At 44.9% G+C, this 23,002-nt stretch overlaps 2 protein-coding genes across 4 annotated transcripts in view; one reads left to right on the top strand and one right to left on the bottom strand.

Annotated features, from left to right (window-relative positions):
* The window catches only part of PTPRO (protein tyrosine phosphatase receptor type O), a 211,244-nt gene that overhangs the window by 156,738 nt on the left and 31,504 nt on the right, over nt 1-23,002 (bottom strand). The window contains exons 6-7 of the mRNA XM_063395156.1: nt 13,784-13,987; nt 5,794-5,862 (exon numbers count right to left, since the gene is read on the bottom strand). The gene's annotated coding sequence lies outside the window, so the exon portion shown is untranslated. The remainder of the gene's footprint in view (nt 1-5,793; nt 5,863-13,783; nt 13,988-23,002) is intronic.
* The window catches only part of RERG (RAS like estrogen regulated growth inhibitor), an 82,831-nt gene continuing 78,256 nt past the window's right edge, over nt 18,428-23,002 (top strand). The window contains exons 1-2 of one of the 3 annotated variants that reach the window (XM_063395174.1): nt 18,428-18,583; nt 20,320-20,493. In XM_063395174.1, coding sequence (XP_063251244.1) covers nt 20,433-20,493 — 61 coding nt within the window. In that variant the 5' untranslated portion in view covers nt 18,428-18,583; nt 20,320-20,432. Of the gene's footprint in view, nt 18,661-20,319; nt 20,494-23,002 lie in introns of all 3 variants that reach the window. The other 2 variants (XM_063395172.1, XM_063395173.1) reach the window with 2 other exon arrangements.

Below are 23,002 nucleotides of genomic sequence, written 5' to 3'. Positions count from 1 at the left end.
CTACTTGTATTCATAACTACAGCTAACTCAGATTAAATCTACATTTAAACTCTGTGTCTGGATGTGAATATCCTCTCTCAAATGGTACAAACCACAGTCCCAGAACCAAACATCCAAGGAAAAGAAACCAACAAACAAGCACTGGATGCTAATGCAAATTTTGGGAAGCGTGAGGAGTCCTAAGCCAGCAAGTGTGAGCTCAAAACTGAAGCTGAACTCTGACCCACACATGAGCTTTGGATGCCTGGGTTATTTGCACAAATCACTCCTTATAAAGTAATTTTTTATCACATTTAGTTTGAAAAGGAACAGGCAGAACCCAAAGCACAGCAGCCCCACAGTGAGTTCCAAATATAATTGGCCCTGCAGGACTGGAAACCACTGGGAGCCCAGCTCAGGGACACTCAGCAGCCTCTGTCCCTTGGCTGAAACACAGCCTGGTCCCGGGGAGGGGACAGCACAGGCAGGTCTGGTCACCCCCCTGCAGATCCAGACTCCCCCAGGCAGTGTCCTGGGTGTCACCCCTGTGGGCAGGCTGGCCAGCTCTGGGCTGCTCCCCCCTCACTCAGTGTCCAGGGCTCTCAGCTACCCCTCACCCAGTGCCAAGCAGGTACCCACAACCCATTTCCATCCCCTCTAACCCTCACCCAGGGCCAAGCAGGTACCCACAACCCATTTCCATCCCCTCTAACCCTCACCCAGGGCCAAGCAGGTACCTACACTCCATTTCCATCCCCTCTAACCCTCACCCAGTGCCAAACAGGTACCTACAACCCCTGTCCATCCCCTCTAACCCTCACCCAGGGCCAAGCAGGTACCCACAACCCATTTCCATCCCCACTAACCCTCACCCAATGCCAAGCAGGTACCCACAACCCATTTCCATCCCCTCTAACCCTCACCCAGGGCCAAGCAGGTATCTACAACCCATTTCTATCCCCTCTAACCCTCACCCAGTGCCAAGCAGGTACCCACAACCCATTTCCATCCCCTCTAACCCTCACCCAGTGCCAAGCAGGTACCCACAACCCATTTCCATCCCCTCTAACCCTCACCCAGTGCCAAGCAGGTACCCACAACCCATTTCCATCCCCTCTAACCCTCACCCAGGGCCAAGCAGGTACCTACAACCCCTGTCCATCCCCTCTAACCCTCACCCAGGGCCAAGCAGGTACCCACAACCCATTTCCATCCCCTCTAACCCTCACCCAGGGCCAAGCAGGTACCTACAACCCCTGTCCATCCCCTCTAACCCTCACCCAGGGCCAAGCAGGTATCTACAACCCATTTCCATCCCCACTGATGCTGCTACAGGGATCTTTGCTTTATGAAAAGAAATTCACCATTCAGAAAAAGCCTTTGCCCCCCACAGCCAAAATACTGCTTTTTTGTCTACCTGGAAAGGGTGGGAACCATGGAACAAAAATTATTTTAAATGGTTCAGTAAAGATTTTGGTATATGGAGCAGCAAGCTGCAAAAAATAAAATGGGTAATGGTATAGGCTGCATCAGTATGTTGATAGGAAATAACAGGAATATATTACATATACCATTTATACACATGTACCACTGAGCTGTGCAAAACCAGGAGTGGTATCAAATAACCAGATGAGCAGCAGAGGTGTTTATTGGAGAAGAAACCCAAGCAACAAGCTCTACACCCAGAGAACAAAGAGATATTCTAATGTGCCTGAACTCTGATTCTCAATTCTGACCTAACAACTTTGGATAGCAGGTTTGAGGGGGAAGAAAAAATAAAAAAAAATCCACAATAAATACAAATCAGTTCTCAAAAACATTACATTATTTCAAAACCTATTTAGAATTTATTTTACTGGTGGAAAAAGAGAAAGCTCAAAATGTTTAAATAATAATAAAGCTATTTCTTTCAGCAGAGTTTGCTCTAATTTCCCTACTAATCCTCACTTGGCTTTACAATCCACTGCTATGCCCACAGCCAGCTCCTATCTCTTACAGGCTGAGCTCATTACCAATCCTTATCACTTGACCAAGATCATTTCTTTGAGGGTTTACGCTTGCAAATTGCTGATATTCTGCCCCAGTCCACAAAGCACTTGGGCAGACATGAGGCTTCAGTGAAACTGCTGATGGAGTTAGAGTTAAGGCTTGAGTACTGTTTTGGATCAGGGCCAGAGCAGGTTTTTCTTCCCAGAATTAAGTCCTAAATCTCCCTGCAGAAATGGTTCAGTTCCAGTTTTTTACCCATTTGTTTTGTTCTCTGGATTTCTTCATTTGCTTTCATCTTTTGGAGGAAAATCAAGGCCTAAGGCCTGGCTCACTCATAGATTGTTGCTCTTTTCCATGAGCATAATAACTTCAATGGAGTGTCCTAAATCAAACCTGGGGAAATGATTATCTGGGTGAATGGATGTGTTTATGCACTGCTGGCTTCAGACAGCTGGTCACTAGGAAAAAAACTCTTCCCCACTGAACAGTTGCATAAAACTGCACCAAAGTATCATTTTTCTCCTCTTTGTGATAAGAAAGAAATAAGCACAGGGTCTCTGCCAACGAGATAATCACAAACTCTTCCTGATAACAAGCATAAACCAAGAGGGCCTAAAGAAGAAAGGCAATTAAAATCCATTATTCCAATAAGGTTTAGAGGCCTGCGTGTTTGAGGGTGATGATTAATTTTTTTCGATGCAGCAAGTTGGAAAAACAAATTAACAACATTTCTGGCAAAAATCGATGAGGCAGAAATCTGCGGCATGCCAGGGAATAAATCCTCCTTTTTGTGGGTGAGGTGCTGGAAAATTTTGGTTTCTTTTGTTCTAATTGATTTCAAAACGTCTCAAAGTGAGGCCTTCACATTGCTCTAGACATCAGCTCCCATGCAATTTCACCATGTTTTTTTTCAGTTTGAAATTATTTGACAAATTTTTCTGGGCAATATCTTATTTCCACAGGAGCTACACTTGACACCATTTCATTGCACATTGATGGGCAAAATCTGTTGTGTCCCTGCCTTGTCAAAAGGATGCAGAGTGAGTGATGCAGCCCCTGGATTCCACAGAGTTTCTCTCCACAGCTCTGATGAAAACTCAGTCTAAACTTCAGCATGTGAGAGGATTTTCAGCTCACAGCAATTTTTGCCATTAAATAGAGCAGTTGAAAGTAATCACATCTTGTGGCAAAGCTGGTCAAAGCTCATCTCAGGCTGGGGAACTGAAAAACTACATAAGAAGCAAAGCAAAGCATGATTCGGGGAAAATGAATCATCTGGCAAAAGCTCCATTTTTTATTTATTGACTGAAATGCATCTTGTCTAATCTAGTAAACAATACCAGCTCAAGTTCACTTTAAGGCAAATCATTCTAAGCAGATTGTTCCTACTTTCATCTCAATAAAAGCGCTAGAATTTTCAATATTTGGTATTTTCATTAAAGATACAAACTGCTTCTGGTGTAGCAAACAGTTAATGAATCCTGATTTTCTTCAATATTTTGAGCTCTTAGTTGCTCTTTTTCAAAGAATTATTATTTGACCATCCCAACAAAAGCCCAGGTGGCTATTGAGCAAGTGTATCTAGGCACACATTTCTGTGAGCTAAGAATGCTTCTGGCTAAATCTAATATAATTAAGGACTGTTACACATGATCCCTCAAAACAAAATGTGCTTGGGTAGGAATCAATGTTAGGATGCCTGTTAATTCTTTGTTGCCAATATTAACACAATCTTGTGCGAGCTGTTCCTCCAGGGTATGATTTAAATTAGACATTTATTTATTTCAATAAATGCAGCCTGGCAGCCTTCAGCAAGAACAGCAAGCTGGGCTGGTCAGGGAATGGGTGTGTCTTGAGAGCATCTCATTGCAGATCAGTGGTATCCTGAATAATTTGATCACTTCCACTGCCAGCACAAGCCCCTGCCAGAGCCAGGGCCCAGATAAGCTCATTTATACTCCTGCATTTATATTCCTGGGTGGAGATAAGAGAGGATGCCCTCAGTGTTGCTCCCAGATGCCTTTTGGTGGAAAACAAGAAAGGCTTTGACTGCTGGTGCATTCTGGGCTCTCACCTTGAGTCCTGTTAAAATACATATGGACCTATAGACTATTCCCAGGTTCTGGAGTCTGGGTGTAGCCCAATTTCAGCAGAAAGTAAAGAATGGATTAAAAAAAATACTTAGAAATCTGAAATTCTATTCATGAATTTTTAAGTACCCTGATTAAAAATCTATTTATCTTTATGTCCCTTCCTGTAGGTGAATGTTGCAGAACATTGTTGTGGCACCTTTACTGCATGCAGCTCCTGCAGGGAAAGCTGCTGCCTTTCACAGCAGCTGCAGCTCCCACCCCTACTGGAATTGTCTCTCTGTTTATAAGGAATTGCAATATTAGTCTCTTCCATACAGCTCCAGATCAAACATCCACCTCGTGAGCTGTTTCAGTACATTACATTAAAAAAACAAACAAACCAACACAAGCAGAACACAGGCAATATGAAATTCCAGATTAAATCTGTCCAAAAGCCTCCATAATTCAGCTTCACTAGGTGTACTCTCAGTGATACATTTCTTAATTATATGATGAAAATAATTATTTTCCCCCTGGAACTCAGCCTTTTCCACCAAGCCTCACCCTGAAGGACAACGTTGTAGCTGAGCCACCTAAGGAGCACCTCCCTCCCAACAACTGGCTCCTGAAGCCTTTGGGACTAATTAAGGCCATAATTAATCAGCCAAACTTGCCTATTGGCAAAGATACCACAGCTCCAGGACTACATTTCATGCTCCTTACCAAAGTAAGCTCTAAGCAGCAGCACAGCTGTAAGGTACCTGAATCCAGGTCAGAATTCAGCCTGTCTTGTCAAAATTCAGTCAGGTCAAAACCCATCCTGTGTGCGTGTGCCCACATCCCCTCCCTTTCCCAAATCCAGGTCAAAACTCATCACATCTGACTTCAAGCAGCCAGAACTCCCAGGCCCAGGCAAGAATCCCATAAAGAGAAAATACCACGTGCTGCTGCTTGTGCTTGCCAAGATGAAATAAAGAAAAGCCAGAAATCCCATGGGTTATGAAGCCACAGAACTAAAAATACACCAGGCTTTTGACACTTTTCTTCAGAGAACCCACTTTCTGCACATTTCTGCAGCCTGTCTGAGCCTGGTTACACAAGGAAAAGAGTTTTGTGCTTTTTCATTTAAGGTAGAAGTGAGCATGAATTAACAACAAAGCAGGGACATCACCCAAGGCCTGCTACAAACCTGCTGGCCCTTTAAAACACAGAATTCCTCAGACAGCTCTTCCTTGGTCAAGCCTTAACTTTAAAAATTTCCTTAAAAAGCTGAGATTTTTCACAGATGATAAAAGCACATTTCGTTCATTTTTGTAACTGACATTGATTCTACTTAGTAAAAGTCAAACCAAGATATATTGGAGAGATAAATTCTATAGCAACATAAAATTTTAATTTTTTCCACTTTGCCATGATTTACCTGTAATCTCAATAAATGTATTATCTCAACCTTCAACATGCATAAAATCTATTTTTGCAGTAGTGTTACAAAGTAAAAGATATTCACTTATATTCAGTCACAGAGTCTCCCCTTTACTGCCATTCTGAAGAATTTCAAAACTCCAACAATCATTCCTTTCTGCAATATAAAAAATATATACTCTTCTAATCTTTGAAAAAAACTTTGGACTCTCTACACTTTCAAAGCCTTCAACTCTGCCATTCAGATCTTCAGAACACCCAAAGCAATAAAGAATTAATTATTTTTCAACAACAGAGAAATGGACAACTTGAGAAATATTTGAGTACTTACCTATTTTGAAGGATCAGTGGCCAAAACCGAAAACACATCCTTTTAAAATACTGGTAATTGTTCTTCCATCTGAAAGAAAAATGAGGATATTGTTACACAAACAAGAAGCTTTAAGATCAACATGACTCAACAAGTGGGTGATTCTTGGAAAGCAAAAGTTTTATGCGATATCTGAATCATGTAGTTTCTACTCCAGCCTACTCTTCTTCTATAACAAATATACCCTTGGTCTTAGACATTTATACTTCTTAAAGAGGAAAAAATTTTAAAAGGCTTTTATTCTAAGTAACTATGCTGCAATTATTTTAATGATATAATTTTTTACTCCATTTATAGGTGATTATCTTAGTCTGCCATTAGCAATTGGTGGGAAATTTTGCTATGCATAAACAAAGTAGGCCTTATGGCAATAACTGCTGTCTTTAGGAATCTACAAAAATATTTTTGCCTATTCCTGCCAGACAGCATGATCTCTTTTTCACAATACAATTATCATAATTATTGAATATTATCATTGCAGTAAAATCACGTAAGCATGCAGGATTATAAAAAGGAATTACATAAAGGCATTGAAATACATGAAATTCAAGCTCAGACCACAGAACCCTAGGATAATTCAGGTTGGATCCCACCTCAGCAGATCCTCTAGCTCAGCCTCCCGTGAGAAGCAGGCTCAGCACTGAACACAGACCTGCCTGCCCACAGCTGCTTCAGCTGGGTGTTAGAAGCTTGCAAGAACAGAGTCCACAGCCTCTCTGGGGAGCCCTTTCCAAGGTCTGAGTGTCCTCTGGGTGATATTTTTCCTCTTTATGTCAAGCCAGAACCCTTCAGCACCCAGTGCTGGCTTTAGGGATCCAACCCTCCTGAGCTCCAAGATCAAACAAGCTCCAGTGGGTTCAAGGGCATGAGGACAAACATAATGTGGAATATCTCATAGATTAGGTTCTCATCCTTGCACAGTGCTGCAGCAGCCCTCTTGTTAGAGGGTAGAAATGAGCTGAGACACAGACTGCTCATTTATCACAGCATGAAAAGGGCCCTGCTTTATTCCTCTCTACAGCTCAGCCATCCTGACTCCAACCATTCCCTGACTCTGGCTACAGCAGCTCCTGCTGGGGGCTTCCCCTGCAGCCCCTGACTGCTGGAAATTCCCTGCTGTACCCTGACTGCAGGGATTGGTGTGCAGGCTGTGACTGCAGCTTTTACCCAGGCAGACTGTGACTGCAGCTTTTACCCAGGCAGACTGTGACTGCAGCTTTTACCCAGGCAGACTGTGACTGCAGCTTTTACCCAGGCAGACTGTGACTGCAGCTTTTACCCAGGCAGACTGTGACTGCAGCTTTTACCCAGGCAGACTGTGACTGCAGGGATGGGTGTGCAGGCTGTGACTGCAGGGATGGGTGTGCAGGCTGTGACTGCAGGGATGGGTGTGCAGGCTGTGACTGCAGCTTTTACCCAGCCAGACTGTGGCTGCAGGGATGGGTGTGCAGGCTGTGACTGCAGCTTTTACCCAGCCAGACTGTGACTGCAGGGATGGGTGTGCAGGCTGTGACTGCAGCTCTTACCCAGCCAGACTGTGACTGCAGAGATGGGTGTGCAGGCTGTGACTGCAGCTTTTACCCAGCCAGACTGTGACTGCAGACCCACACTGACCTTACAGCAGGGATTCTCTCCTCAGGATCCTCTCTCCTCACGCCCCTCTCGTTCCCTCTCCCTCACAGCTCACCCCTCCCTTTTATCACTTATTTTTATTGAATACACCTGTGGCTCATCAGGGGCCAGACTGCATTGGGTAATTAACTCAGCTGTTGCTAATCAGGGGCAAGGTCACCTGGATTCCCTTTTCTACAGCCCAGAACCCTTTTTTAAAAGGTGTTGCTTAAATATCAATGTTGCTGTCTGATAACAAGAGTATCAAAAGAGCGTGTCTTTAGTAAGTATAATTCAAACCCAATTGCTGAAATCCTATTGTAAACAAATGCTTCCAACACTTTTTTTTCAGATATTCCCAATTAATTGATAAAGCTTTTCAGAATTCAAGTATTAAACTGGGCAGACATAGGATCAGAAGATTATCCACTTGCTTCTTTTTGGAAATGCTCACTCAGTGTCACTGTTCTAAATAACAAAGATAAAACATTTCTGATTATGATTTGGCTCCAGAGCTCCAATGCTATTCTACTGTCTCAGCAGTTTAAAACCCACCACACCACAAAGCCAGTAATGGTCTATTTTGGGGTGGGGTTTTTCTTGTTCTTCTGTTTCTCCTATGTATTAAATAAAACTATTGCAAGACTTTTAGGAGGGTCCCTTTCTAGAAGTTTCCTCCCTGTGCCAGAAACTGGCTGGCTGTCACATTTCCAAGCCTTACACCACACAGAGCACACAGAACCTTTCCCAGTAAATTCAGAGTTCGTGCATAACAACAATTTGTGGTTGATGTAGCTATTCATAAACATTTCCACAACTCAGCATCCCTGCTTAGCATCTCCTTACCTGGCACACGAGTGGGAAGACACCCAAGGGAGTGAGGAATCCTAACAGGCAAAGGCATTAATCCCCAAAAAATTAGGGAGGCTAAACATCTTTGCTCCCTTTGCAAGCAGAGACCGGGATTTGGTGCTGTTAAAGCAGAGATCAGGCTCTGCAGGTGTCCTGGGTTACCTGCAGGACTCCTTCCTTTTCTCCACTGACACCAGAGCAGCACTCAGGTGAGTCCCCTTTCCTTAAATAAAAGCCCTCAAAATGATGAAACCACACCCCCAGTTTTTGGTTGTTTACAGGGCAGTTAAATCGTGTCTTTTCAAGCTGGAATACACCAAAATCAGGATTTAATGAACAGTCCTGCTGCTGGTGGTAGTCTAGCTCTGCAGATTTTTGATCACTTAACACAACCTTCCAATTAGTCACATGAAAAATGAACAAAATCAGGAAAATACTTTAAAATATTGGATGACTGCTCAACACTTGGTACAAATGAAAGATAAATTTGCACCCTATTAGGGAAATTTTAATGCATAAACAGTCTAACCTCAAGAGCTCACTGTGTTTCTTCCACAACATTAATCTAACAGCATTTTAATAGCTCAAAGCAGCACCTACCCCAGGTTTCTCTAATTATCATTCCGAAGAAGCTTGCAAGCAATTAGTAGCTTTAAATTTCTTGGTACCACTGCTAACCAGTAACGTAATCAGAGTTTTAACACAGTAGAAGGTTTGTAAAGAATAAATTGTTTTCTCTCTTGAAGGCAAATATTTTTACACTGGATTATTTTCAGAGGTTTTTTTTCAGTTTGGCTGGATAGTTAGCAGAATTTTGGTGCTTGTAAGATTTATATAAATCATGGAAGAAGGTGGCTTAGTGATGCAGATGGCACAGGGCCATGGAACGCACACACTGCCTGCCTTAAAAAAGACATAAAGCACGTTCCTCTCACCGTGCCATCCCAGGAAAGCCTAGGAGGGGTTTTATCTCTGATTTATTTGAAAGTCAGCCTACTAATTCAAATTTCCAAATGCAGGTTGTGCCTTTTAAGAGGTGCCACCCCGAGCTCCACATTAAATAGCTGTGTGCCTCAGGGGATGGTCATTTTGGTGAGAGGGTTGTGGTTGCCAGGGGGATAAAGTGGAGTTCAGCACTGGGGACAACCGTGGGCCTTAAAGCCAAGCTGTGTCCCCCATTCAGGCTCAAGAGAAAATGCAATCAAGCCTTTATTCAGCTGCAGGTGATGGGGGTGGCTGCCTCAGAGCTTGTAATAAAGCCAGACAGACCACAGCTCACAATTAAAGTGGCTGTAAAAGGTCCTGATTGTAAAAGTGGGAGGAGGACAAAACCAGGAGTTGAGACAAAGTTTGTTGAGTGAAAAACTCTCAGGAGTGACACTTATGAAGCTTTTCAGAATGCTTCTGGTGTGGTCTGAAGAGCAAAAAATTAACCATGGAGCAAAACTGCATACAAGATTCTACCATAATATATCAAATTTCAATAGATTTCTCATTTTCTGTGAAAACAAGAATGAAAGCCACAAACTTTCCTGGTAGGTTACATTACAGAGAATAGGAATGCCAATTTTCAAACTCCTGGAGGGGAGTCCCACAGCTCCAGCTGCAGGACAGTCACTTCTTGGGAAATAAAGATGGACCTTGAGAACAAAACCTCCAACACTTCAGCTGGAAATAGGACTTATTTGGCCAACAGTAAATGGCTTCATCTAAGGTACTTAACTAAAATCACTTTGCAGCCAATGGGGGAAAAAAAAAAAAGGAGGAGGAGTGTGCTAAACTCAATGCATCTCACCAAAATAGGTGATTTTGACTCTAGGCAGAGGTGGGATGCCTGTGACCAGTCTCCAGCTAGGTGAGAAGGGTTGTTGGAAGTAGATTATATCAGTAGCAAACTCTTTGGTTTAACTGAAGCACTGGAGACTCCAAGATGCCTTCAGAGACAGAGAAGATGGAGTTCGAGGTAAATCCATGGAAGCAGAAAATCAATTAGTAGCTTGGAGTAGATGTGCATTAAATAGCTAAAGGTAAATGAAACAACCCAGCCACCCCTGGCTGCCTTGAGCAGGGTGAGCAGTCACACCAGGATGGGGACACCTGACAAACACTCCCCACATTATGATCTTGTACTCAGCTTGGTCCCACAAGTATTTTCTGACTGAATCAGGAGAGGAAATTACACAAAGCAGCCTGGGCACAGCACACACCACCCCACGGGCAGGAGGGACGGGGTGGGCCCCCAGTTTGGCTCCCTGATGGAAACCTCTAGCACGGAACCAGTATTTACAAAATACTGAATCTCTGTTCTCTGAACATCAGCCTGGCATGGGAGACGTCAGATTCACATCCATTAATTAAACCACTCAAAGGAGGAATACTGATCCAATTAACAGTCATTCTAGGCAAGAGCTGGTGTTCCCAAAAGCAACAGAGAGCTCAGAAAATGTGCTTAATAATTCTTCATTAATATCATGACCTCTTAAAGACTTCCTAAACATACATCAAAAAATTTGGAATGCAAATACCTTTCAACACTTTTTTACTGAGACTTTTGTGTTAGCAACTGATGAACTTTTGTTTGTAGTACTACCTAAAACCATCTCTGCTCCATTCACCAGTGTTACTTCACCAAAAAGAGCTATCTTTTTGTGAATCTCCTTGCTTTGTCTCAAGGTCAGCAGAGAGCTGTTGTTTTGGTGTTTCAGTCTGGAAAAAGACAGAAAAGTCTTAATCTTTCATCATTTTCTACAAAGATATTCTTCAGATAAATAGAAGAATTCCCTTCATTCCCTTTACTAGATGGGAATAGAACATTTCACAGAAATACATATGGCAGAAATCATGTCAGAGAAATCATCTTGCCTGTGGAACAGGTACTGGTCTTTTTTGTTTAAGATTTCACAATTTACAATAAATTTCATCCACACCAGACAAACTAGTATAAAATTCTTGTAACAGAGCTATTTCATTTGATATATTCTTTCCCAGTGCCCATTTGCTTTGCATCTGTATGCATTAAGAGGCTGAACTGCAATCTTGTGTGACTGGAGAAAAAGTGCTATTTCATTCCTGAGACAGAATATTCAAGTAACAAATGAAAAAAACAATGAACCATTGGACAGCGTGTTTTTTAATCATGCAAGAATATTGCAGCTATATTCATTGTTCTAAAATATAAGTTTCCTGCAGAATTTATATTTCTAACTGAAGCCAAAACAAAAAATAAATCCAACTGATTTGAAGTATTACCTCTAAGTGTTTCAAAATGAAACATTTATTCTTTTACTCTTTTTTCCAACTACATCCCAAAGCATTTAATGAATTTTTAAAATACATTTTATTATGGATGATACCATACTAATTAAGGGTATAGCACAGGCATTAGAGAGTAGTGTTTCTTAAGGAGTACACTTCATTGTGTTCCTGCAATCTTATCATCAGTGGATACTGAAATAATGAACAGTTTAAATAAACTAGTGACAGCTTATTTAGTTAATCTCCATAAAAATGTTACACTGTTTTCCATGGAATTTGTGTTTATATGAAGATGGGAACCCTGGGTAAAGAACTGGAGACTTAATCTTAGGGGGTTTTTATTTTTCTGTGGTTTTAATTACTGATTTTTATTGAATCCTTCAAGCTGTGCCATCCGTTGAGCAGGGAATCCACAGGAATTTAACATGTGCTTAAATTATCTGAAAATCTGGCATTACTAGTTGCTTTTTTAAAATAGGTCCTTTCAGAGTTTGTCCACCTCAGAGGATAACATGCTGGAAAATTTGGGCTGTAACATCAATTTTTTAACATTTTCCTCCCTTTCATTTGAGGGTATCTCTGACTGCTTCTCCCATTCTGTCCTAACAAACTTTTATGTTGGTTTATTAATCCCCCATTTACAAATGGTGCCCAAAGGTCTCTGTTGATGCCTGAAACTTCCAGTCTCAGAAACCAATTCCCAGAAACCTCGACAGGGAATATGGTAACAGTAATTAGTACCCAAAAGCTGGACTAATTAGCAATAATGATTTCCAGATGAGGGTGGATAATCCACCAGCACCATCACCTCGTGTCCTGCAGTCACGGAGCAGCACAGAAAACTCCCAGCATCTGCTACCTGCTGCAACCCTTCCCTAATTCTGGAAGAGCTGCTTGCCTTCACCAGCTGTGCCCTGAACAAGTCTGAGGCTCCTAAACTCCTTATACATAATAAATTCAAGGACAGCTCTAAAAAGGATTTAGATTTCAAGCATTTCAGTAGTTGGTTGGGTTTTCTTCTTTTTCTTTTAGAATGCGAACCCAAATATTGTGGAGCAAAGTGGCAAAATAAATCCCAGCGTATCACTCCCCAAAACAGCACCAAAGAAAAGGAACAAATTACATAGGAAGGAAAAATTGAAGGAAAAATTACATAGTCCAAGTACACACAGGAGAAGAGAAGGAATAATTTAACCCCCAACAGCCCTGGATAGGTGAATCAGATTTGAGTTTGCAAGGCTCATGGACAGCAGATCATCATTTTCATGACTGAAAAGGATACTTAGTACTTTTCCCTCAGGATTTTTACAAGAGTCACCATCCCAGTGCCATGAATTGCACATTCCAGCTGCAAAGTGCTTGGGTGCACCAAGGCTGGTTCCCTACCACGACACACTCCCAGCCCTGGAATACAACTGGTGGATTTGGATAGATGGGGAAGGAAAAAGATTGTAAAATAGCCCTTAGCACAACAGGCAGTGGTCATAATATATGTGCAGACAAACATTTGTCCAATTGATGTTAGGTATTATGGCAAGGAGGAATTTTAAGGGCTAGACTTGAAGGAAGATGATGAAATATCTTTATGTGAGCCTCTCCCAAGGGCAGCAGACAGGACAGGGGAAAGCACATCTCTGGGGAATTTATAAACATCCCTGTGTCTCTTGGGCCAAGGTCCCACACTGTAAGGACAGACAGACACACTCCAAGCTGAGGAACACTCCACAATCAGGATTTACCCTGCAGTGCATTCCCAAGCCTGTTTAAGCCCTGGCCCTGAGAATGGACTTGCACCTGAAGGATTTGGGTAGGAAAGAAGTCAGGATCTGATCAGGCACAGATAAAGATTCCTATTTACAATCCACATCAACCTGTGTCTCCCCTCGCTACCAGTACAGAACTATTTCTAGAACATGAAACAGCCCCAGTGAAGGAAACAGGGAATACGTTTGCCAAAACACTCTTCTGTGAAAGGGCATCCCCTGTCAAAGCCCCTGCTTGGGTTGAGAGGATGGAGATGAGGATGGCACTGCAGAGAGCTGACAGCAGCTGCTCCTCGGTCCCCCCTCCTTGGACAGACCTGTGTCCCCTCCCTCTGGGTGTCATTTGGGTGCTCCAAAGCCCCAGCAGCCCCTCAGCACCTTGAAGATATTAACAACAGCAGCAATTTCCCCTTCCCATCCTCGTGATTAAACAGAAGGAAGGAGGTAGAGAAAAGATGAGAGACACAAACCCCCAGATGTTGTCGGCACCAATATCTGGTTCCACCAGAGGGTTTGAAGGCTGAGGCAGTGATGAATTACAGCGGGGTCCCCACGGCAGTCCAGGCTGCAATCATAGCACCACCGAGAGAGAATAAGGGCTAGCACTCATTAATGTGAACAGAAAATGGATTTATGGCAGCTTCCACTGGTCCTTTCAGAGAACACCAATACATCTGTAAGAAATTAAGATGACACACCAGTGTAACTCATTCATTAATAAAGTCTGGGATTGCACATTTGTTGCAAAATTTGTTGCATTTGTTACCCGTGGGTTTTAATTCTATAAGTGTATTTTATTAAAACCATAACACGAATCTCTCTAGCAGAAGAGTGCTAGCCCATTTGCAGACTATTCTGTAGGTGATTTAATTTTTAGTTTAAATTTACTTTGGTGCAGAAACTGAACTTGTTCGGGTTTACAGTAAGTATATATTTAATCATTACAAAATACGTGGAAGAGGGTTACAGTCAACCTGCTTTCTTTTTGGTAATACAACCATTAAATTTACATTAAAAAACCCTATTAACCAATCTCTCTGTGATGACCTAAGTGTGGAGGGAGAAATAACAATACCAAAAGAGCAAACCCTAAACAGAGAGCAAACCAAATAACAATAACACCAAGCTGTGATGGGATCAGAGCTGTCACAGCTGTACGGCCACGAGTGTGGACTCTCAGCTTGCCCATTTTTAAGGACAGACTCTGAGGACACAACCTGTTCAGTGGTGAGAAGAGACAAAGGTGAGCAGAATGTTAATTTGGGCAGTAGGAGGTGTCTCTGCTGGCCATGTGTAATAAAACATGAGCTGATATCTCCCTCCTCTGCTCAGCAGGAGCTGCTACTGAGCTGTGCCTCTCAGCTCTGCTCACTTACTAAGACTAAAACCTGCATCTTGTATTTCATTTTTCTTCTATGTATTGAAAGTGGAGAGGAAAAGGGGTTATAAATGCTTAGCTCACCCTCAAGACAATCCTTCGCCATAAACTCAACATTTCACAAGCTACCAGGGAAAATATGAGAAAATGCAATATTAGTTTAAAACAGCAATATTTCATATTGAATGCAAGCCAAACTAACAGCAAAGTTCACCCATAATTTAATGAAAAAGTTGCAATATTTTTCACTGTGCTGGATTAGCGTAACTGAACAGATTTATGCACATTGCTGAGAGCCAACACAAAAACATTTGGAAGATATTCTCTGAAAATTAAGAAAACAATCTGAATCTTTCCCTGTGAACCTTTAGTAATAGCTGCAAACATTGTGTTAACATGCTATTTATTTGGTGGTTTTTCTACTAGTTATCAAATATCATCTCAGCTCCCAGAAGAAGGGCTGGAAGGAAGGGTGAAAAAATAAACCTTAAGTCACTGATTTGCTTTTTAATGCAAGCTCTGACCAGATGTGCTCTGTTCCAGACCAATCCTCGTGGCAGATCTGGGCTGTTCTCTGCAGCAGCAGCCAGGACAAAGCCCTGAGCTCAATCCCCTTCCTTACTGCAGGAATTGTACCAGAGGGGTCTGTCCTCTCACCGTGATCTACAGTACAGTTTGGAGATGCTTGCATTCAGCTGCACAGAGGTGCTCAGAAGATGAAATTCCACCCAGTTCCACGGGATTCAGACACTCCTAAATGCCCTTCTGAAATCTGTGTCTTGTTTTCTGAAATTCCTGTGTCTTGTCTTCCTTGCAGTCCTGTGTCTTGTTTTTCGTCTCTCATGAGCCTCAACAAACCCCATGCCCAAATCTCATTGAGGAAGTTGTCAAAACCTACAAAACTGCCATCTACAATGGGATTTCCAGTTTCAAAAGGAAAAAAAACAACACACAAACACCAAAAAACCAACAACCCACACCTTCCTTTCCTGCTCATAGGCCTTCTCCCCGTGTTAGCTGTCAGGGCTGCAGTGTCACACCAGTCCTCTCTCCCACCTTCCAGGAGTCAAATGCCATTGGCTCTCACAAAAAAAGACACCCTCAGAAAACACACCAGATGTAAAAATAAACCAGTGGAAATGCTTGGCATTAAAAAAGTTGCACCTCCAGACTGGGCGGAAAGAACTCACTGGACTTTGCCAGCACCTGAATACATTTTTTAAGCCTATAAAATATTATTTAGTGGTATTTGAAATTGTGAGTCTTTCTAAAATACTCCTGTCAACTGTAGCAGCTTGGATGGGCCCCTGCTAATCAATCCTGAACCAGCATCCTGTTTTGACTCAAGAACATGTGGCTTCATGGGCATTTCAAGCTGTTCAGGCTCCTATTTCATTCTTTGCTCCTCAGCCATCAAGGTTTCTGGTGAAGAAGGGCAGCCCAAAGCTCAGACTGCACTCCAAAGCTCTGACTACAGGTTAAACAAACCAAAATTCTTGTTGTGGACCACTGGTGGCATCTTCCTAAGTAAAAAGGGGTGCAGCCAGGTCTGGACATCAGGGAGCTAAGCCAGGCATATCCCACAGAGAAAAGGAGTGTCCAAGAGGAGTGAGTGTCCCTTAACTTCATTTCAGCCAGTAAATCCCATAAGACAGCTACCTTCTTGTGCTGGGATTGCTCTCCCTCCTGGTGAAACAAGAATAATGTTTTAAATATACCAAAGTGCTATTTTCAAACATTAATTAAGCTGTGAAATGCTATGGGAAACTCACCAAGAGGCAAAAGGGAGAAATCTACGACACTTCCCTGTGATGGGTGGGAAGGAGGGAAATTCTCCTGATCTTCTGCTGAATTCAATCAAAATGCTGAGGTGAATTCAGACTGACAGCACACAGACCATCAGGGAGCAGACCCCAGCATTGCTTCCCCTCTCTCAAATTTTCATAAAATGGAAGGGCAGGAAAGGAACCTCCCCCTCCCTTCAGGCAGTGATGGACTTCACCCACTGATCCCATTACCTGTGCCAGGGTAACACCCATCAGCACATTTCTGATCAGCACAAATGGCAAAACCATTGAGAAAATACATCATATCAGCCACAAAAACAAAAAAAAAATCACTTATGGCAAAGCAAGGTGGGCCTTGATCTGCAGGATTAAAGACTAAGGCGTTCAAAATCCATTTTGGGTAGGAAAAAACCACACAAAACCTCATCAGCATTATGAAACACTGTGAGTGCACAGAAAACAAACAGCAACTGCAGCACTCCTGGACCAGTCCTGAGTCTCTGGAACCTTTTCCTGTGTCCATGATTAGTGTCTGCTGAATTCTTCACCAAGAACAGCCCTCAGCACAAGCTGACTGCACAGCCACCGGGATTTTAATGACCAATAAATTATGTGCTGTTTTGGAAAAGCCAGTTATGGTATTTAACTTGACAGCCCCATGCAGGGTGAATTCCACAGACACAAAACAAATGTCAGGCCTCGATTCTAAGGCGCATTTCCCCACATGCAAAACACACATCAGTCGCTCTCTTAGGAGGAGGGAAAAACCTAATCCTTCTAAATTATGCAAAACAAGTGAGAGAAAGTTTAAAGCCTTTGCTTTTAAGGAGTAAAGCACAAACCACGCTACTGTTTTCATATCTGCCTTCTAATTTTTTTTTTTTTTTTTTTTTCCTTCCCACGATATGCAATGCAACTATTTTGAGATCTGCTTTTGAGTGCCTGCAACTGGCACTTAGAGGGAATCATGTTCTCATTTCACCTCAGGATTGCCAACCTGGCCCCCTAAATGTTTATCTTGCTCCTGTAGAAAGACTTGGACCATGGAAGACCTTTCCCAATCCAACTTCTATTTCATTTTATGTGAAGGAAGACAGTGAGGGGAGAGCTTTTTCTTTTCCTCATCTGGTATCTCGTTCAGATCTGAGTTGGAACAGAAACAGAGGAACATCCACGGAGCTCTAAGCGTTTTCCAGCTCTGGTTCACATCTGTTACTAATGTATCTCTATATTACTGGATAGTTTAATAAACAAGGAAGTAAGAGCTGTCCAGTGAACTCGGTCCTGCCATTTCAGAGCTTGATCCCCGGCTCTGACACGAACCTCTTGCAGAGACTGAGGTATTTACATGATCCGTTCTGCCCATGTGCAAATTGAAATAACAACATTTTCTTCGGTCCTAAGCCAAGCGTGGAAAAGCTCAGAGTACAAAGTTGGTGTACAGGAAAGCAGCGTGACGGGCCAGCAGCCCTGCTGTCACTTTGCTGTCACACGTGTCGGGACAGGAGAGGCTCTGCACAGGCTGGCACTGCTGAGCAGCGCCGAGGGAGCCACAGAGGGAGGGAGGGCACTCGAGATGTTAAAATATCCTGCGGGGCAGCCTTGGCCGGACCCGCTAGCGAGCGCTCACTCAGGATCCACGCAAGCAGCGGCCCCACATAATTAAAGGCTGCCGTACCGCGAATTACTGGGCTGCCTCCCTGGGCTGCGTCCCCTCCTTTCGGGCACGGGTTAGGCACGGCGGGGGGACGGAGCCAGCTCGGCCGCCCTCTGCATCCCTTCCTCTGGCTCCGCATCCCTCCTGCTCGGCTGTTCATCCCTTCCTCCGGCTCCGCATCCCTCCCGCCCCGCATCGCTCCCCCGGCTCCGCGCCGCTCTCGGTGCTCTCGGCAGCCCGCAGAGGGCGCGGCAGCTCCGCGGCGGGGCCGAGGGGCGGAGGGGCGGGCGGACGCTCCGCATTGTGCGGCCGGGCCGGGCGGAGGAGCCGAGGGGCGGAGGGGCGGGCGGACCGACCCCTCCTCATTGTGCGGCCGCGCCGCTGCGCCCGCGGGAGCTCCCCGGGGCCGCGCCGGGCCGGGCCGGGCCGCCGAGCAGCGCGCAGAGAGAGAGGTGAGAGCCGGGAGGGCACCGGGGGATGATCCGCGGGTGCGGGCACCGGGAGGATGCTCCGGTGCGGGCACAGGTAGGGAGGATGCTCCGGGGTGCTCCGGGGTGCTCCGCGGGTGCTCCGCGGGTGCTCCGCGATGCGGGCACTGGGAGGATGCTCCGGGGTGCTCCGCGGGTGCTCCGCGATGCGGGCACTGGGAGGATGCTCCGGGGTGCTCCGCGGGTGCTCCGCGATGCGGGCACGGGGAGGATGCTCCGGGGTGCTCAGCGGGTGCTCCGCGGTGCGGGCACTGGGAGGATGCTCCGGGGTGCTCCGCGGGTGCTCCGCGATGCGGGCACGGGGAGGATGCTCCGGGGTGCTCAGCGGGTGCTCCGCGGTGCGGGCACGGGGAGGATGCGGCCGCGGTGCCCGCAGCGTGCGGGGCCGGCAGCGCCGGGGCCGCCCGGCACCTGCCCGGAGCGGTGGGCAGCAAAGCCCGCCCGGCATCACCATCTGCGGGGAAATGCGGAGCAGAGCTGCGGAGCGGGGCAGCAGTCGGTGGGAGGCAGGAGCCGGTGTGCCGGTCCCTGAGCATCCCACCCCGCCGCTCCTGGAACAGTTTGTGCCTGAAACTGGCCGTGCAGACCGGGAGCGGGCTGAGACTCACTCCAGGCAAAAGGAATCAGGAGCATTTAGAAGTCAGAGATGAATCGGGGCGGCTCTCACTGTAAGGTGTCTTCACTTGTTCTTTTTACGTGTTTGTATAGGAAAAAGCCTTAGGCTTGTTTGTTTGTTTTTAAAAATCACGTTAGAGATGCATTTTGCTGTAGAGGGAGGAGTGCTGACAGGGGAAGCATCTTACGCCGCTGTTGGAATTCTTGGCTAAAGCGGGTACTTCAGCTCAGCAGCAGAGCCCTAACTGGCTGCATTCACAAAGTTCTACCCTGCTTTAAGGGAGACCGAGATCTGACGTTTAGTCAGGGCTGAGGTTCATCATCATCACAATTGCCCTGTTTTCAGCGGAGATCTGAGGGCATTCTGCAATGACAGGCGGGGTTACAGATTTCACTGTCCGGGTTAGCGAAATCAAGGTCGTGCAGCAAAACTGTGAACGTAGATAATGCCCGTGCTCAAAGTAGCAGAAACTCGGGCATCCTCCTGCTAACCCCGTGCCTTGCTGAATGTTTATGTGTGAGCTGAGGCAGCTTAAAAAGGAGAGCTAGAGAACTTTCCGGGTATGGATTTGTTTAGGGCAGTGAGCAAGGTACAAGTGCTTAGGGGGTTTTAGGCAACTGCTGCTGAGTAATTGAAACCTTTCTGGAGCTGGAGTGCTCAAGGAAAGAGCAGCTATCTGCAGGGACTACCAGTGAGTGCTCACAGCTATTAAATCTATTCTACAAAAAACAGTTCCCTGCATATGATTCAAATACAGTAAATATATGCAATTTCAGCTGAAAGAGAAAGGAAGAAATGAAGAATTAGGAGCCTTTCAAGGCAGGTGCTTGGGGTTGGTACATATCTTTTGCAATCTTAGCAGTGCCAGTGTGAAGCAAAGAGCAGCAGCCACAGAGCTGAAGGTGGGTTCTGCACAAACAGTGCCAAACGTGTCAGTGGCGCTCCTGCAATGTTCAAAGCAGGAGCACAGCATCAATTATCATGATTATTTAAAAAGAAGCAAAGGAGGGGGGCGGGCAGGGGAGGGGAGGGGGAGAGCCTGGCTCCTTGCAGTGCCATCCTTGTGGTGTTCTTCCCCAGGCTCTGCATTGACGTCACAATGACACGGTGAAGCTGAAGGCAGGAGCTGGAACAGTTCTTCTGCTTCTCCTCTGGTCTCTGAGTGATTTTGCTGTCCCTGCCTTCCCTCCAGCATGGCCAAGAGTGCAGAAGTGAAGCTGGCGATCTTCGGCCGGGCTGGCGTGGGCAAGTCAGGTACGAACCACTTCTGATTTTCCCTCGGGTAACTTATTGCTCCCTCTGTGCAGACAAACTCTTCATAAAAAAGGACACCTCTGACCTTCTTCTTATCAGAGAGCTTGAGATCAGGCCAGGAATTTTCTGTTCTTTGGCTTTTCATGCTATTTTCTCTAGGTTCTACCAAATAGAAGTACTTTTATCGCTGTTTAAGAAAAAGCTCAACAATAAACAACACCAAAATGAACTTCCCAACCCAAATCAAACCCACTTCTCATGAAGTGAGTGGCAACATTATTCTTTCCCAGTGGAACAGAATTAGTAATATTCAGTTTGTCTCTTCATAGCTTGTGCTCAGTGAAGGCATGGAATACTGTGCTCCCCATCCTCTGTTAAATATTAGATGGCTTCTGTAACAGTTGTAATTCTGGCTGATTTCCACAGGAGATTTTAGACTCAGCAGCTCAAAGAAGTTTTGTTCTCAATGCTCTCCCGGGTTTACATGTTTACCAGCAATCTGAGGCAGCACCACGTGTAAAGTCTGCATTTGCAGAGAGCTTTTGAGAAATAAACATAGTCTGGCGAGTTCGTATGGTAGAGACACAAGGGGGAGGCATAAATGTTAAAAATCCATTTCTGCAGACAGCCTTTCCTCTGGTGAGATGAGGAGCAGAGCGTGAGGGTTGCAATCTCTCTCTGGGGTAGCTCAGGGGTGTTGCATTAACTTGACAGCTCCATGAGCACTCTAACGAGTCCTTGCCCCACAGGGATGAGGAAATGAGGAGACTGAGCCCAATCATGCTCCTTTGGCAGTTTGGGAACTGTGAGATGCTGTTTATTTTAGAAAATATCTGCACAAGAGAGGGCAGGAGATAGGATGTCCTGGTAAGAGCATTAAGCCAGACTCAGCTGCCATCAGCCAGCTCCAGTTCCCCAAAGTGACTTTTTTATGTTGCACACGCCAAGGTTCTGTCCTATAAATGTATTAGAGTTTCAGTAACTTGGGAATGGGTTGTTTATAAAAGCACATTTCCCCTGAAGGTATTTTACCAGAGCACTGTCAGTGAAGTGGTTCTGTCAGCTATCAGGAAAAAAGGCGCATGTGAGGCAGAAGTTCTTGGAGATTACACTGCTTATTCAAAGGCAATGCAGATTAAATTCCACCTTTTTGAATAGAATGCCTGAGGGAATGCTGATAATAGACTGGGATAAGTTTAAACGCCTCCTTCTTCCCTGCTGCCCTTACCCCATCCCCTCTTTTGTATTCATATTTCACTGTCCTGCTCAAGTTTTGCAACTTCAGTGGTTCCCCTCTTGGTTTATCTTACATTAAGTTGATGGTTTCTGTGGTTGTCCAGAACAATGCAAGAGAACACTGAAATACTTTCAGGAAAACTGAAACACCAAAAGAATCCCCTCTCCCTGGTATTCTTAATAGTTTGAGAGCTTATATTTAAAAAAATACAAAACTGCCTTTTAAGTGCTCCATTAAAATGCTACACCAGCACAGGATCAGCAAGAGACTTTTGTACTTGTTGTATTTTATAGACTTCAATATATACTAAGATAGTATAAATAGTAAAAATATTTTCCTGTAGTTCTGGAACTGGGTGGGAGGCAAAAGAAATGGAAAGCCAATAAAAATATCCTAGTCCTTCAAAGTCTTCCTCCTCTCTCCTTTTTTTTTCCCTTTGAGATGCCAGGAAATATTATGTAAAATATGAATGAGGTCCCCTCTTTTGACTGTGACCATATTTGTGAATCTGCGTGGAAATGAAGGCACAAACAAGAGGGTGAATTTAACGGGGTGGAAGGGCCATAAAGTGCTCTCAGCTACCTCAACAGAGCAGCAACTGTGCCTTCCAGAATCTCCAGCTTGCTTATGAAAACCCCTCTTGTGCATTGCCATAAAAGGATCCAGTTTCAACAGCTTGGCCAACTGCAGAGAAATAAGTGTGTGTGTGTGTGTGTGTGTGAGGGGGGTGGTGTCTGAAAATACCTGTTTGTCTGTAGCCAACAGCAGCAACAGTGGGAGCCTGGAGGTGCTGCTACACCTCTGCTGAAAGCAGAGCTGCACACAAAGCAGTCCCCAGCACTCCCTGTGGGCAGTGCCCTGCTGGGGTGCTGTGTTTGCCATCATTCCCTACCCCTGTGACCCGTTTGTCACACGTGGTGGGGACGGGAGCCTGTGGTCACAGCTTGCTGGAGCAGACTTGGCCAGACAGCTGCAGGATAAGGCAGGCCCTAGAGCAAGAGCACAAGGCAGAGTGCTGGAGCACACAGGCAATGAAAGGGAGGCTTTGGGTGATAAATGGGGCCGCTGTCATTGCCAGAAAGTCACGCCAGAATACGGTCACTGGCTCGCTCTCCTGGCTCAGCTCTGTGTGCTGAGGAGAGCCAGGCATTGGGCGCTCAGTCTGCGAGGGGCTGGAGCACCTGACAGTGTCTGTGGAGTTACAGACACGCTTTGGAACTCCTGGAGAGGCTCCTCTCCCTTCAGGGACTCAAAGCAGCAGAGAGAAAGCAA

Source organism: Prinia subflava, chromosome 4 (genome assembly GCF_021018805.1).
Source record: "Prinia subflava isolate CZ2003 ecotype Zambia chromosome 4, Cam_Psub_1.2, whole genome shotgun sequence".
Lineage (NCBI taxonomy): Eukaryota > Metazoa > Chordata > Aves > Passeriformes > Cisticolidae > Prinia > Prinia subflava.
The sequence above is the reverse complement of the archived record's forward strand: the minus strand, read 5'-3'. Positions and strand labels throughout refer to the sequence as shown.